The 15,454-nt window shown below is 40.9% G+C and overlaps 1 protein-coding gene across 1 annotated transcript in view; it reads right to left on the minus strand.

Moving 5' to 3' along the window:
• GREB1 (growth regulating estrogen receptor binding 1) overlaps window positions 1-15,454 on the minus strand; it is a 3,935,532-nt gene that overhangs the window by 2,017,249 nt on the left and 1,902,829 nt on the right. Inside the window, exon 8 of the mRNA XM_044082225.1 lies at window positions 1,338-1,463. Coding sequence (XP_043938160.1) covers window positions 1,338-1,463 — 126 coding nt within the window. The remainder of the gene's footprint in view (window positions 1-1,337; window positions 1,464-15,454) is intronic.

Below are 15,454 nucleotides of genomic sequence, written 5' to 3' on the forward strand. Positions count from 1 at the left end.
CACTGTGGTGACCCCTAACCGGGAAAAGCCGAAAGATACAACAACAACAATACTTCTTTGAGAAAAAAAATAAGATGTAGCTATCAGCGCATAAAGCCGAGATAAAAGCAGACCACCGACAATAAAGATGCAAAACAGACAAGATTTCTGACTGAACTCTTCAATGGTAAGAAAGTTCTGAATTTTGACACCTATACGTCTTATTTATACCAGCACGTTCTCTTGCTCCAGAGACAACAGTGCATGGGGAAGGCACGCAAAAGCTTATGTAAACCTGCTGGATATCCAATATACTTGGCAGATTATGCCTACATACCAGTGTTTTCTCCCCTTGCTTCCCTATAGATTTCACCTTGCTTGAAGTGTTTTCCATCTGCTAAACAACTTTGTTACAAAATGTTTTGTACACTTCTTTCTCTTTGGCAGTTCTGAAGATACATCATGCTCACACGTCATGCTTCAAAGCTAGCCAATGCTTTGACACAAAAATGCACATGCTGCAAGAGTCTGCTCCACAGTTTGAACAGCTACACACCATCATGCACTCTTCTTGTCTCTAACACAGTTCTTGTTGCATTAGGACATGTAAAACCCCTGACATGAGAAAGACAAACCCACATAAACATAGACAAGACTTTGTGCACTGCTCAAATCTGAGCTGCTACAGCTGCAGAAATACACTTTATCCCTTGCCTTTGTCCTAATTTTAAAATGCATTATTTTACTTTGCACAGTTGGTTAAACACATTGCAATGTATACTATGAAAGTCAGCAAGTACGCACATCAAACAAAAGATATAAATGGCATGCTACCTTCTCTTTCATAAAGGCAATTCACGAAGTAAACAGTGCATGGGTTCCCTTTCACAAAAGTGAAAAGTGAAATAATGAAACCTGTAAGAACAGGTAAAAAATAGCTGAATCTAAAAGCTAAAAAAAGCTAAAAGTGGTCAGTTTACAGAGCTATACTCTTCTGCACTTAAGTTTTCATACTCCTAACTTCTAAATATACTACTACATGGTTGTTTTGGTTCAGAGTAGGAAGGCACTGCAGATGGTGACTGGATTTGTGAAGCCTGTAGTTCTCCGATTATAAACAGAAAATAAAACGGAATACTATAAAACTCATCACCGAGGCTTGCAAGTAACTATCTTAAAACAAGACACACACAATGTTGAGAACCACATAACTTGATAACCTGTCTAACTAACTTTCTTCAAAGGCTGCATCTATGACACTTCTATAGGAGGTCACTATGTAGACAAAAAACATTCAGTGCTGACTGAATGGCAAGATAATAATCATCAATAATATTAGAGCATGCAAATATGTTTACCTGATCTAACCCCACTGTTTGGGGCATTTAAGTTATTCTGGGCTGTACTGGAGTCTGCACCTGAGGGAGATTCTGGAGACCAGCCTTTGTGTCGTTTCTTCGGAGGACCAGAATTGGCAATTGTGCCTAACAGAAGAAACATGTTTAACAACATAAATACACATATACCAAAACAGCCTGAAACATCCAAAGCACAGCACAGGCATATACATTCATTATAAAATCTGATTTAATGTTTTAGTTACGGTTCCTCTCAACAGAATAAATGTGTTGTGGTAGGGAAGTAAGAAAAATAGCAGATTCATAAGAGTAACAATTTCCTATATGAACATTTCTAGATTCACTGTTTTTTTAATTTCTAGATTCACTTCTGGTACTTGCCTTTATGCTAACTGCAAACCACTGATCCATGACTGACCGATCATATAAATCTTCATCCCAATACATGCATGCATATAGGCTTTTGTTTGACTAACGCACCATTCATCTTTGCCTATAATGCAAAGTTTACAATAACATCAATGTGGGAAGCACACCAGAGTAAGAAGCAGCAAGAGTGTGCCTGGCTATGGACAGCATCTGGTGCCACACTCCTGACAAATGATCACTACTAAGGTTCTTACCAAGCAGCATGTACCTCCAAAACATGTCACTGAGAGAAGACAGACGGCTTCTTGCAACTTACTCCTTCCATCCAGCCATCACTTCCATATCTTAACTTAACAAGCAAACCCAAGATTTCCATGCTGCAAATAGACAGCATTCCCTCAGAACAACCAGGATGACATAATTTTCCCAGTCTCCACCAGGCTGACAATAACTGTTCTAGTCTCAAAGACTGGAAAGAAATTCCAAACCCAGTGATCCTGGACCAGTCACCAGTTTGGTGTCAGATGAGATAAGTGGTGCCAGAAGAAGAATTAAGAGAGGTGATAAGTATGTCTGTGAATATTCTCTCTGTTCCAGGTCCTTAGTGCAACTGGTAACTAGCATACTGACAGCACACATCTAAGACAGGTTACTTTTCCAGTATACACTGTTAGAGTGGTTGCTGTCTAACCTAACTCCCTACCTAACAAACCAGATACTCCTGACTTTACCTTATATTCTCACTCCAACTGTCTAATCAATAAAAAAGGGCCTGTTGCCATGGATATGAACTTTCTAACTCTGATACCAGCTTGGTGGATAGGGGCATCCTGATGCAATGTAGAAGTTGCCTCATGCTTACTGAGAACCAGTTAATTCTTAAACAAACTGATATGGTATGTGTGAGAGAGGTACTTACACAATGTCACTGGAGGCAAAGCTCTCACATAAAAGCACTCCTAATGTCAATGGGATTGTCAATATCTTACACACTGCATACATCACACATAGTACAAAGCAAACACATAGGCTTACACATGCTGAGGAACTTAAATGTAACCTTCCTAAACTCCACAGATGATGTACACACAGCAAATACCCTCAGCAGCCCCGAATTAACTCTTTCAAAACAACATGCACATCAGTACATACAGCCACATCTCATGGAGCCTCTACTTCTAAGGCTATTAGGCAAGCAACCACACAATCCAACAGTCTGTTCATTGGAGAATTGGAGACTATATTGTGAGACAGTCATGTCCTTCTCACCAGGCTGAGTAAGGAGAAAGTCACGGTCAGTTGCTTATCAGCGGCCAAGATGCACCACATTACGCATGCGCTCGGTCACTGGACCACAAGTACCAGTATGACTCAGACATAGTCCATGTTGGTGTAAATGACCTGAGACATACCTCCCTAGACTATATGAAGACAGACATCATGGATCTCTCAGAATATGTATCCTAGGCTGGTATGAGCCTAGCACTGAGCAATATTTTTTCTTTTTCAAAGATGATGTCACAGTACAAACAGTAGATGACCGACTTTAATAATTGTCTTAGTTTTTGGTGCAATATTTGTCAGCTGGAAAGAGATAGTCAACAGACTACGTTGCTTTGCCAGGGATGGTCTGCGCCTATCCCATCTATGCTTTCGAATATTATCTAAAACATTGTCCTCTCCCATAGTGCTTTTTTTTAGGCAATGCCAAACTGAAAATACTTCCAACATAGCAAATTAAAACCAAGAAAATTAAAAGCTATGTACTCACCATAACTAGGTATCTATGTTGTCCGTTTTCATTCCTGCTCCACTAATAGGTTATGGATCCGTTCCTTGGATCTGACTCAGCCATATACTTTAGACTTTGGCTCCTATTCTCAAACTCCTTTCTCTGCCCATAATGCCCTAGTCCATCCTCAATATCTCAGACTTAGTGTGTTTCCATAAAATCCCCATAAATTAGATACAGAAAAGGATAGTTAAAAGAATAATGCTCAAACCCGAAACTATAAGTTCCAATAAATAATCCAACAGGTTCCTCCATAAGATTTTAGGAAGGTGGATGTATGAGGGGGAAGTTGAGAAAGAATGAAAATGGACAACACAGGTGCCTAGTTACAGTGAGTACATAGCTTTTAAATCTGATGTTGTCATAGGATCATAGGAGGTTACTAGGCTCTGAGGCCCTTACAAGCCTAGCCAAGAGTTTATCACAAAAAATAAACCTCAGTCAGCACCTGTCACCCCTGTCAATGAGGGGCACAGGTGGAACCTCTGGGACAAATTTGTGGTTTTCCATCCACTCATCGAGGTTGCGCTTTAAGAGGGTCAGCGAAGTATTCCATTTGACGTCTATGGAAAGCCCATTCCAGAGACAACGCAGCCTCTGGGAGACCAACCTGTCTCTCTAGCAGGTTTTGTTGATGTTGCATATTAGATTTAAGCCTTTCAAGCAGGTAATGTGTGAGTAGTTAGACTTACAGATATGGAGCATCTCTAGTACGGCAGGGTCCGAAATTGCCTTGCAGGTGTGACACAGATCACCTCTGAGCAATCTGCACGATACTGAGCAGAGTGACAGTGATTTCAGCCTGACCGTACAGGACAGGTGTTGTAGGCCATGGAGTCTCCTGAAGCACCTCTTTGGCCTTTCCAGGTGGTGCAGGTGTTTGAAGAGGTACATACTGAATGAGGTGTTATACTCAATTGGTCTAATGAGGGAGGAGTACAGACAGGTAATAACCTCTTTTATTTTCCTGGATGCACTGTCTTTACTTATGAAATGTACCAAATAAAGGCTTTTCTGACCACTACCGCCAAATGATGGTCAAATGTGAGATTGTTGTCAACCTGAGTACTCAGGTATCTCACCACAGGGTGTGCTTAGGGGATTGTCATTGATGTGGTAATCAGTAGGGGCCATGGCTTTGACACCAGTCATCTGTTGGTGTGAGACCCTCTTGCAGTATGCTAACATCATTTGGGGAATATAATGGCCCCTTTGGCATCTGTCTGGACACATTCAACAACTGGAATGCACAGAACTACTTCACTAAAAGAATACAAGGCCTAGAACACAAAGAGAAACCTTATTAAAAGAATACAAGACCTAAACAACAAGTCCTACATGGACTGACTCAGAATGCCATCACTATACCCGGCATCCCACAGAACACTAAAAGGTGACCCATGTCTGCCATACAAGGCATCCTACAGCACATTACTGATGGATTTACTACACATCAAAGTTAAATGGCATCAGAAATACTCTGTCTAGGGTTCTAAACCTCTTCTGCAACATCAATAAAATGGATTAGAGAGACAGGCAGAGGATACCATTGCTGTGGAATATACCTCCCATCCACATAAAACAAAGTTTATCCCTGTCCATATTCAACTGGAAATTAAATCAATGGATGAGAAACAGAAAACTTACTCAAGAACTGCCCCCTGTACTACTAATGGGCAGAGGCAGCACCTTAATGCCTTATCTCATGCATGGGTCTCCTCAAATTATCTATGGTATGATCACAGGTATTCTCTTTGGGGGTAATTGTAATTACTGACCATAAGATAGGCAAGTCAATCTACAACCAAATGGGATAGGTTACTTGAAGCACACAAAGGGAACCTGTCTAGGTTTAAAATGGCCCGCAAGGACAGCTAGCCTAGTATGAACCTGTGAACACGTCACAGATAAACTTACACACAACAGATTACATAGTCTTCAATACCTTGATCATATTCCATTTGGGTTAACAAAGGGTAGGTCTTGTCTTCTCAACCTACTCAACTTTTATGGCAAAGCTACTGAAGCTTTGGACAAGGGCCAATCTGCCCACAATGCCGAACTATACCTGGCAAAGCTATGAAACAATTCTCCAGTGTGGCTATAGCAACAAGCTTATCTGACAACATTAACTACTCTGTGAAATGACGGACAGCCAACTAACTCACTATGACAGAACTCTAACTGAGACGGCTGGTAGTATCTCTTCCAAAAGAAGAAAATCACTTGTGGTGTTCACAGAACTCAGTCTCAGGACCCCTCCTCTTTGTCATCTACATCTGTACGTAATGGCAGATGTCAAAAGACATTTGGCTATCCAAGTCTATTGTGGACAGAAAGCTGGCACTATTGTTAACTACCCTATTAATTTTCTGATACTCCAGCAAGGGCAAGATCAAATCAGTGCCTGTTGTACTGATCATGGGCTCAAGCCCAATGCTAAAAAAATTCAGTACAGTCATATTTTAGAAAACTGATGAGGTCATTAGAGAGCAGGGGACCTTCATCAACAGCAGGCTTTTCTTTGACAACCATGTCAATCAGGAAGTCATTCCATACTGCCCAATTAATTTCCAAGGAAATATCTTCCAGAACCAAAAAGTCATAGCATCTCTCTAATCATTCCTTACTAGGCTCATCATTAAATACTGTTTCAGCTTCAGCATGTAGTCCTCAAATCACTACATTCAACTTAACAAGTCTCAAAGATGTTCACAAGACTAAAACCAGACAAGACTAAAAGCCCTCTTGCTATATTCCATCCTCTGCACGGTCCTATATGGCAGCCTTTACTTAAGACTTCCATTCCATGAGAAATTAAGTCCTACAAGAGCTTATCTCCACAAAATACTTGGTCAACATATCTCAGTCTGCATCACCAAATAACTAGGACCTGCTGGATCAATTCTTTGTCAACTACTTCACTCCATCAACCTTTCCACCAATTACTGATACACCATCTACACAGAAAGTAGGATTGCAGCTCTCTATATGTTCAACTTGCTTTTTTGAGTGACCCTTCTTTATAACAGTGTGAGGTTTACTTGATTTGCACAACTTTTGAAAATGGTTCCATTTCTTACATTTGTGGATCTGCTGACCAATTGCCAAGCATTTCTCGGTTTTAGACTCATGAGTGGCACCACAATCGCCACAGTTATCTATAAAGTTAGATTTGGGTTTTTCTGATTCACTTTGATACTGCACTGAGCATGCTCGTTTAACTGTACTAGTCTTAGAACTTGCTGGAAAAGCAAAAACAGTAACCTGATCTCTACCACGATGCAGTAAAGCAATAAATGAATGTGCAATCAATAGTCCATGAAGCAAGCAAATAAACGTAATAAGAATCAAGTAAAAAATCCTTTAATCCATAAAACAGTGGGTAACGGTAAGCGCTTTCGCGTGGGTGCAACCACGCTTCCTCAGACTTTTTTTCCTTTTTTTGAAACTTGCTGGAAAACTATGTAGTTTCTTTGGGGAACCCACAGGAGCTGTGGCTGCCACGTGCTTGGGCCTGCTGCTGTTTAGCATGTGTTGCATGCTGCCTACATTTGCTCTGGAGCCTGCCGAAACCATGCTCTTATCACTTGCAAGCATACTTGTGTGTCTTTCTGTAACTTCATAGATATGACAAATCACAATAGCTTTGCTTAGCATTAAGTCACTGTCACGAAGCAAAATCTTTCTCACAGCAGCAATATTAATACTACACACAAGCCTGACCTTTATCATCTCATCTTTTAAGTCACCAAACTGACACATTTTAGCTTTGTTCCTCAGGTCAGTAATATAAGCTGCAAAATGCTCCCCTAGTTTCTGATCTCTTGTGTAAAACAAATGCCTCTGTAATGTAATATTTGTCTGGGGGTTACACATTTCTCTGAATTTGCATTTCAAACACTCTGGGTCTTCTCTTGATTCAGCCTGTACAACAATATGGATGTTTTCACTTTCTCCCTCATATACTGCTGGTGCATACACAAATGAACACTCTTACAATAGCCTGTAACCCAGCTAAGTCTAGGAAAATTAATGCCCTGGTGCATGCATCTTTGTCAGAGTAAGCTGCCTGTATAAAAATATCACACTCTTGCTCAAATGTTCCCCAACTCTCTGCAATATTCTGATCAAGCACAAGTGGTGAGGGCTTTCAAAATCCATCTGATGCATTAACACATACCAGTGAAGGATTTTGCAAATATGCATGAACACACATACATATACAGTACATATACCAGAATTTTATACTATAATTTGTAACTATGCCCAATAGCACAACAAGCCTCTGAATAACTGAACTTTGCAAAATAAGTCTCTTGGGCCCTGTAATACTCCTGAAATTACTGTACTGCAAAAGTAATTTATCGTAATTTTAAGAAACATTTTGAAGTAACTGCACTTTGTGAATAAACAGTACATGGCACACTGAAACTTCTCCAAAATGGAGGTACTTTGCTAGACAATTCTTTACAGTGCAAGAAATACTCTGTAATGGCAGCACTTTGTGAACAGACACACCCAGCACAAGAAACTTTTTGAAATGGCTGGACTTTGACTGTACTTCATGAAATAGTTGCACTTTGTGGACTTTGACTGCACTTCATGAAATAGTTGCACTTTGCACACAAATAAACTGTCCAGAATACATGCACAGTAATAAGCATGCACTGAAAGCACTTTTACACACTTTGAGATACTCTGAATAACTCTACGTATGGCCTGAATACAATATGAAGTAGTAGTTATGCCAAAACACAGCACTTTGCCAAAACATGCAGTTGCCTTGCTTCATTTATGCTTAATGTGCCCTTTTTGCCCTTATATTTATTTTGCTCGTTTAATCTCTTTCCATGCCCATTATACTTTTCTTGTGCTCGTTTTAATCTAAAAATGCCCATTTTGCTTTAGACATGCTCATTGTACTCTAAACATGCCCTTTTTGCAATTCTGAGGTAATTCAAAACCCCTTATGTACTTTTCTAATGCTCGTTTTATCAAATCTCTTAATTTTAAACATTTTGTTTAATCAAGAAACCTTTCATGCCTCTAGCTTGTTTTATATTGTGGTTTGTGCCCTTGTACTGTTCCATTTTATCTTTTTTATAAAATAAACTGTTCGTACAAGTTTTCATTACCTTTGGTTATTTTCTGGCTCTATTTCATGCTCGTTTCTCTTAGTTTACCTTCACTATTAACACTGCACCTCGTAGCTCTGGAGAGCAGTCTCTGGAATCCCGGTTCTGACACCATTTCACTGAGCTTAGTCAGGATACAACAGGCGAGACTCCGTGGGTTCTGTTCAACCAGCTTTATTATGTACAAACACATCAGGATTGAGGCTTATTAACTTTAACTTAAGTAAACGTATATACAAACTAGCTATTACACTCATACATGCTCAGTCTTTGACTTGTTGTTTTATCTTTCAGCTTTTCCCGGTTAGGGGTCGCCACAGCGGAACTCCGGTCCGCTAATGATTGGTAGTAGATTTTTACGTGCCGAGTTGCCAGCCCTGACGCACAACCTTCAACGAAGGTACGCCCATTCATGCATGTCTCCACACACAGAAGACGCTCTAGCTGAGAATCGAACAGGACAATGTCTTACTGTGAGGCGACAATGCTACCGCAGCACCACCACCACAGTATATGCTCAGTCTCCGACTGCACTATCAAAATGGCACTGAGATCTGCACGTGCTCGGTATTTATATGCATCTTCGGTCCTTGAAACACTTCTTAAAATACAGCACACATGCTCTGTTCTACATTACTGTTTAGAAATGGCATCAAAACAGTCAGGTGGTATACAAACAACTAATCAATGCCTGTCCTTAGGTAATAGTAGGTTAAAAAGTGCATGAACCAAAATACATTGTATCAGATTTAAGGCAGAATGGATACTATATAAAACTTTAATGCTGACAAGAAGCATTTAATGTTAATATGGTCACTGAGTCCAGAATATTTGTCAGCTCTTATCTAATCTGCCAGCAAGATTCTCGGCACTCAAGCCATACCTTATCTTCTTCTCTTTCAGCTGTTCCCGTTAGGGGTCGCCACAGCGGATCATCTGTTTCCATTTCTTCCTGTCCTCTGCATATTGCTCTGTCACACCAACTACCTGCATGTCCTCTCTCACCACATCCATAAACCTTATCTTAGGCCTTCCTCTTTTCCTCTTACATGACAGCTCCATCCTTAGCATCCTTTCCCCAATATACTCAGCATCTCTCCTCAGCACATGATCAAACCAATGCAATCCCACCTCTCTGACTTTGTCTCCAAACCGTCCAACCTGAGCTGACCCTCTAATATACTAATTCCTAATCCTGTCCATCCTTGTCACACCTAGTGCAAATCTTAACATCTTTAACTCTTGTCACTTCCAGCTCTGACTCCTGCCTTATTGTCAATGCCACCGTCTCCAACCCATACAACATAGCTGGTCTAACTACCTTCTTGTAGACCTTCCCTTTCACTCTTACTGGTACCCATCTGTCACAAATCACTCCTGACACTCTTCTCCACCCATTCCACCCTGCCTGTACTCTCTTCTTCATCTCTCTTCCACACTCACCATTACTCTGAACTGTTCACAGGTTCATAGGTAGGTACTAGGCTATCTGCCGAGGGCATTTATAAGCCTAGCCAGAGTGTGTCAGCTTTCGCCACCCCACTGATTAATTAACTGAGCCTCTGTCAAGAAGAGCCAATGAAGTGATCCCAGGGGTGTATTTTCTGTTACCCATCCACTCATCAAGGTTTCTCTTGAAGAGTGCTAGTGAGGGGCTCTACCTAATGTAGTTAGGAATTTTGTTCCAAAGCATGGGGAGTCTTGGTGACAGGAATCTATCCCTCCAGCATGTTCTATTTATTGTTGTGGCGAGGTTTAGCTCACTAGAGCGAGTGGCTCGCAGTGACTTGGATTTCTTTAGGTGGAGCATGTCCATCAATTCTGAGTTGGACATGGCTTTGTAAGTCAGGCAGAGATCACCTCTGAGTAAGCGATATGCCACTGAGTACAGCTGGAGTTTTTCCAGTCGGGCTGCATAGGACATATGTTTGAGACCAGTAATCCTCTTGGTGAGGTACTTTTGTGGTCTTTCCAGCTGTTGGAAGTGTCTTGTGAGGTACATCCCAAACGGGGCACTGTACTCTATGATGGGTCTGATGAGTGACAAGTAGAGGGGCACTATAACCTCTTTATTTCTAGATGCGAACCCTTTAGTAATTAGATGGGCTACATAGAAGGATTTCCTAACTACTTTGGCAATATGATTGTCAAAGGAGAGATTACTATCTACCTGGGTCCCCAGATCTCTTATTACCTCTTCTGTATTAAGGGGGCCGCCACCTATGTGGTAATTCATGGGTGTTTTCTTTTTCACAAACGGGATGACTATGCATTTTTTGGCATTTAGCTTGAGACCATGACTTTGACACCAGGTGTCCATCTCAGTAAGGCCCTTTTGGAGAATGGCTGTGTCAGCCGGTGAGTCAATTATGGCTCCCAGTTTGTAGTCATCGACGAACTTGGTTCGCCATAGTCCTCCTGTGTTTGCCTGTACCTCTGAGAATTATATGCCGAACAGTAGGGGTCTCAGGACCGAGCTTTGTGGGACACCACTTGTGACTGGTTTAGAGTCGGACTTGGAGCCCGCTATTCTTACCGTGTGAGTTCTGTCTGTAAGCCAGTTAGCAACCCATCTCATGACATAGGGGTTTATGTTCAGGCTGGTGAGTTTTTCTAAAATTCCTGAGTGGGGAATGGTGTCAAAAGCCTTGGCAAGGTCAAGGTAGGCTGTGTGAACTACCTTCCTCTCATCTATGGCCTTGGTGACAGTCTCGAAGAAGTCAACCAGGTTTAGTAGGCATGATCTTCCCTTAACAAACCGAACTGGGTCGGGTCAAGTGTTTGGAGGTTCCCAATGTCTTTGTTAATGAGTTCCATGATGATGTGCTCCATAGCCTTGCAGACCAGGCTAGTCAGGCTTATGGGGAGATAGTTACCAGGGTCAGTTGTGGCCCCTCCTTTGTGGAGCGGAATAACTGTTGCTGTGCGCCAGTCTATGGGCATGTAGCCTGTGGAAAGGCTGAGGTTGAACAGTGTGTTTAGGTGGGGGGTTAGTTCGTTCTATAGTTCGTGCAAGAAGCAGCTTGGGACACCATCTGGCCCCAATGACGCTGTGCTTTTGGCTTTTGAAAGGGCTGTTTTCACCTGTGATTTCCGTGACACTACATTTATCCGGTATTGTTGTGGGCCCTTTTGAGGGTGGGGGGGTGAAGTTTGCACTGAATCTATCTGCCAGGATGTTGGCACTATCAGTGGGTTCAGTATATTTTGTGCTATTTTGCACTAGCTCAGAGCATATCTGCGAGTTGCCACTTAGATTCTTGACATAGCTAAAGAAGGCTTTGTGGTTATCTTTCGAATCCTTGGCTATTTTTCTTTCGAAGTTAGCCTTGGAGGATTTTATGTGGGACCTTGCTTTCTTACTGATACTGATCAGGGATGTCTTTCCTTCTTGGGATTTGCTTTTTTTCTGAACTAGTTTCCTCCTTCTATTGTACAGCTTGTTTATGGCAAGGGTCCACCGGACTGGTTTTCTTCTCTTAGGGGAGTGAGTCTTGGTTTTGCTAGGGATGGCACAATCCATGCATCCTTGTAGGTGCTCATAGAGTGCATTTCTAAAGGTTTCTGCATCTTGGGCAGCGTTATCCTTTAGCGTGGGGGCTGTAAAACTTACCACCTCTGTCTTAAGTAAGGTGAAGTTTGCTTTAGAAAAGTTTTTTACTGTGGTTTTCTTAGTTGGGGGTGGTGGTGGTGGGGTGTGGACATCCAGAGTGATTAGTTTATGGTCTGATCTAACCAGTGATGGGTTGACCTTTGGTGTGGAACACCTGTCACCCATGTTGGTGATGACCAGGTCCAATATGTTTTCACTTCTGGTAGGGGAGTTTACCAGCTGATCCAGGGCATTTGAGTTGATAAATTCCAGGAAGTGCTGGACCTGGGAGTTTGTACTTGAGTAGTTTTCCCAGATAACAGTAGAGTAATTGAAATCGCCCAATATCAGGGTGTTCGGTAGGACCTTCATGTTTTCCAGTGTCTCCAGAAAGGCGGAGTGGTGGTCCTGGGTCATGGAGGGTGATCTGTAGCAGGCCACAATTTGCATTGCAGATTTGCCTGATGTTAGTTGCACATGGATGATCACAAAGGTATCATGCTGTGCCACTAACCTGGAGGTGTAGGTATCCTTGATAAATATGGATACACCCCTCCTTTTGTGTTTTGGTCCATGTTCTGTGGCCGAAATGTGTGGTATGAGTTGTAGCCTGGTAGTGCTGGGGTGCTCTGTGGAGCCTTGAACCAGGTTTCAGTTACTGCACAGATGTCGACATTCTCCATACTGAGGAGTGCTTCGAGCGCATGCATTTTGAGATTTAAACTCCTGGCGTTGAGTAGCATAACCCTCATTTTTATTTGTGCTGTTTACGGAGGTGGGTTTGACTTTTGAGCCTTGCCTAAAAAAGGCACTATGGGGGCAGCAAGAGCCTTGGCCAGTATTTGAAAGCCTAGGGGTGACAGGTGCAAGCAGTCTCTTGCGAAGCAACAAGGCCTGTCGAGCATGTCGTCCCAGGCTGACAGACACTGGATCCCCTTTGAATGACATCAGAAGCTTAGCCAATGGTTGAAATTGATAATTTTTTCTTTATACTGCGGTATCATTCTTGGTAAGGGCAGGATGCTACTCAGGGTCAGGGTCATACCTGCCTGGGCTACATGATGAGAGAGCTCTTTCATGTCTCTTTTCATGTAGTCCAGGGAGGTACGTCTCAGGTCATTCATACATCAACATGAACAATGACAGAGTCATTACTATGTAAATACTATGAAAGTGACAGTGCTAGAACAAATAACATTAGAATATGGAAATGTGGAGTTATTAAAATATGTATTAAGACGAAAGGAGTCTATTTTAATAATGAAATATTATACACTTTTACCAAATGGACTGAATAAAGAATGTAATTGGCAAAGATTTATATAGTTTTTTAACTTTAAGAATGAAATTGAATGATTGTTAGAATCTAATGGATAATTGATTAATTGAAAAATATTGGATGTGTATATATAAGATGTTTTTTTAGTAAGAAGGTTTTTACTCTGTAAAGGCTATGGCCGAGGCGCTAAGAGAATTTGTGTTCTTTAATTAAAAGTGTTTTTTCTGGAAAGTAGAGCTGTTTTTCACTGGTCACAATTTTGGTTGTTTTTTATTTCTAAGCTATTTAAAGTGGTTATATTTGATCTCATGACCAGTGAATCTCTGTGCTCCTTTCCTCTGATATTCCGAGAGACAGGACTGGACTTTATTAATAGAAATGGTGAAAGTAGTAATCGGAATGTGATACCAACAAATAATGGAAATAATGAGATAACATCACAAGGAAATAAGAATGGTATACCTGAAATTACGGAGACACCAGTATCTAATATTTATGAAAAATGGGAAGATTCACGGCAATGGACTAAAACTAACCCATTTGCTATGGTGGGTAAGAAAACACCAATATCAGATATTCCAGCAGCACAAGAGCTGTGTTCTAAATTAGAGAAATTGATATTTAAAGAGACCTCAGTTTATTACAATATAGGTAGTCTCCAGAGGTATGAGGAGCTGGAGATTACACAGAGAGGCTTAAGGTCCATCAAAAACCCTTTATCTCCTTTCGTGCCATCTGATGAGCTGGAGATGAAATTTCAGGAGCGGTGGATAGCAGCGGCACATCGGTGCAGTTTGGAGTGGGTAGCGATTCTCATTGAGAGAGATAGTATAAAGAGAGAGAGAGAAACTTTTGATGGAAACGAAACAGACTTGTGAAGAGATTGTAAATATGACTTCCAATTCAGTACTAGAGACATTTTTGGTGAATATAAATAACAAACTTTTATCTTATGAGAAAGACTTAGTTGATTGTAAGAAGTATAAATTAAACAGAGATATTAAAGACTATGAGCACAAGAAAGCCTTTATTCTTGTAGCCAATCAGCGACCTAAGAGGAGGAGCGTAACATTTCAAAGAGAGGACATCATTTCCGGTCCACAGAGGAGTAGGAGTGTTATTTCAGGACATTTTTGGTGAATATAAATAACAAACTTTTATCTTATGAGAAAGACTTAGTTGATTGTAAGAAGTATAAATTAAACAGAGATATTAAAGACTATGAGCACAAGAAAGCCTTTATTCTTGTAGCCAATCAGCAACCTAAGAGGAGGAGCGTAACATTTCAAAGAGAGGACATCATTTCCGGTCCACAGAGGAGTAGGAGTGTTATTTCAGGGGAAAGTGGAGCGTCTTCGTACGATGAAGAAGAGAGAACAAATGAACATTTTCCGGATTTACAGGGAGCAGCAGATCCAGAATCCTTTCGAAAAAACTTTTAGAGGATCCAACGAACAAAATTACGCCACCAGGAAGCGAGGTTGGCAGGGACCAGACCGTAATAGAGACCCGGGAGAGGGACGTTTCAAAAGAAGTAAATGGACCATGTAATCAGGTAGAAAATACCATTGGAGGGGAATATGTTGTTAATTTGTCTGATTGTATGTTTGATGAGACTGAAATGTCAGTTTTAAATAGAGGTATTAAGTTTATACCGACAGTTTTTCCTAGAATGTATGAGATTAAGGGTGAAATGTATAGTTTAGTACGCAAAATGTGTTTAAAAGAATATTTCTTCCATACAAAAAATAAGGAAGGAAATATGAGTAATGAAGTTTCAGATTCCGATAGTAATGATGAATATTATTTTTCTTGTGAATCGGAATCAGAGATCAATGCTTATAGTTTACTGGATACAAGTAAAATCAAGTCTAATAGTACTTTTATGCCGCCAAATAAAAATTTATTTATTCAAAGTTTTAGCAATGCTGTAAATTTAATAATTGA

Source organism: Protopterus annectens, chromosome 1.part1 (assembly GCF_019279795.1).
Source record: "Protopterus annectens isolate FY-2018-M chromosome 1.part1, PAN1.0, whole genome shotgun sequence".
NCBI lineage: Eukaryota > Metazoa > Chordata > Ceratodontiformes > Protopteridae > Protopterus > Protopterus annectens.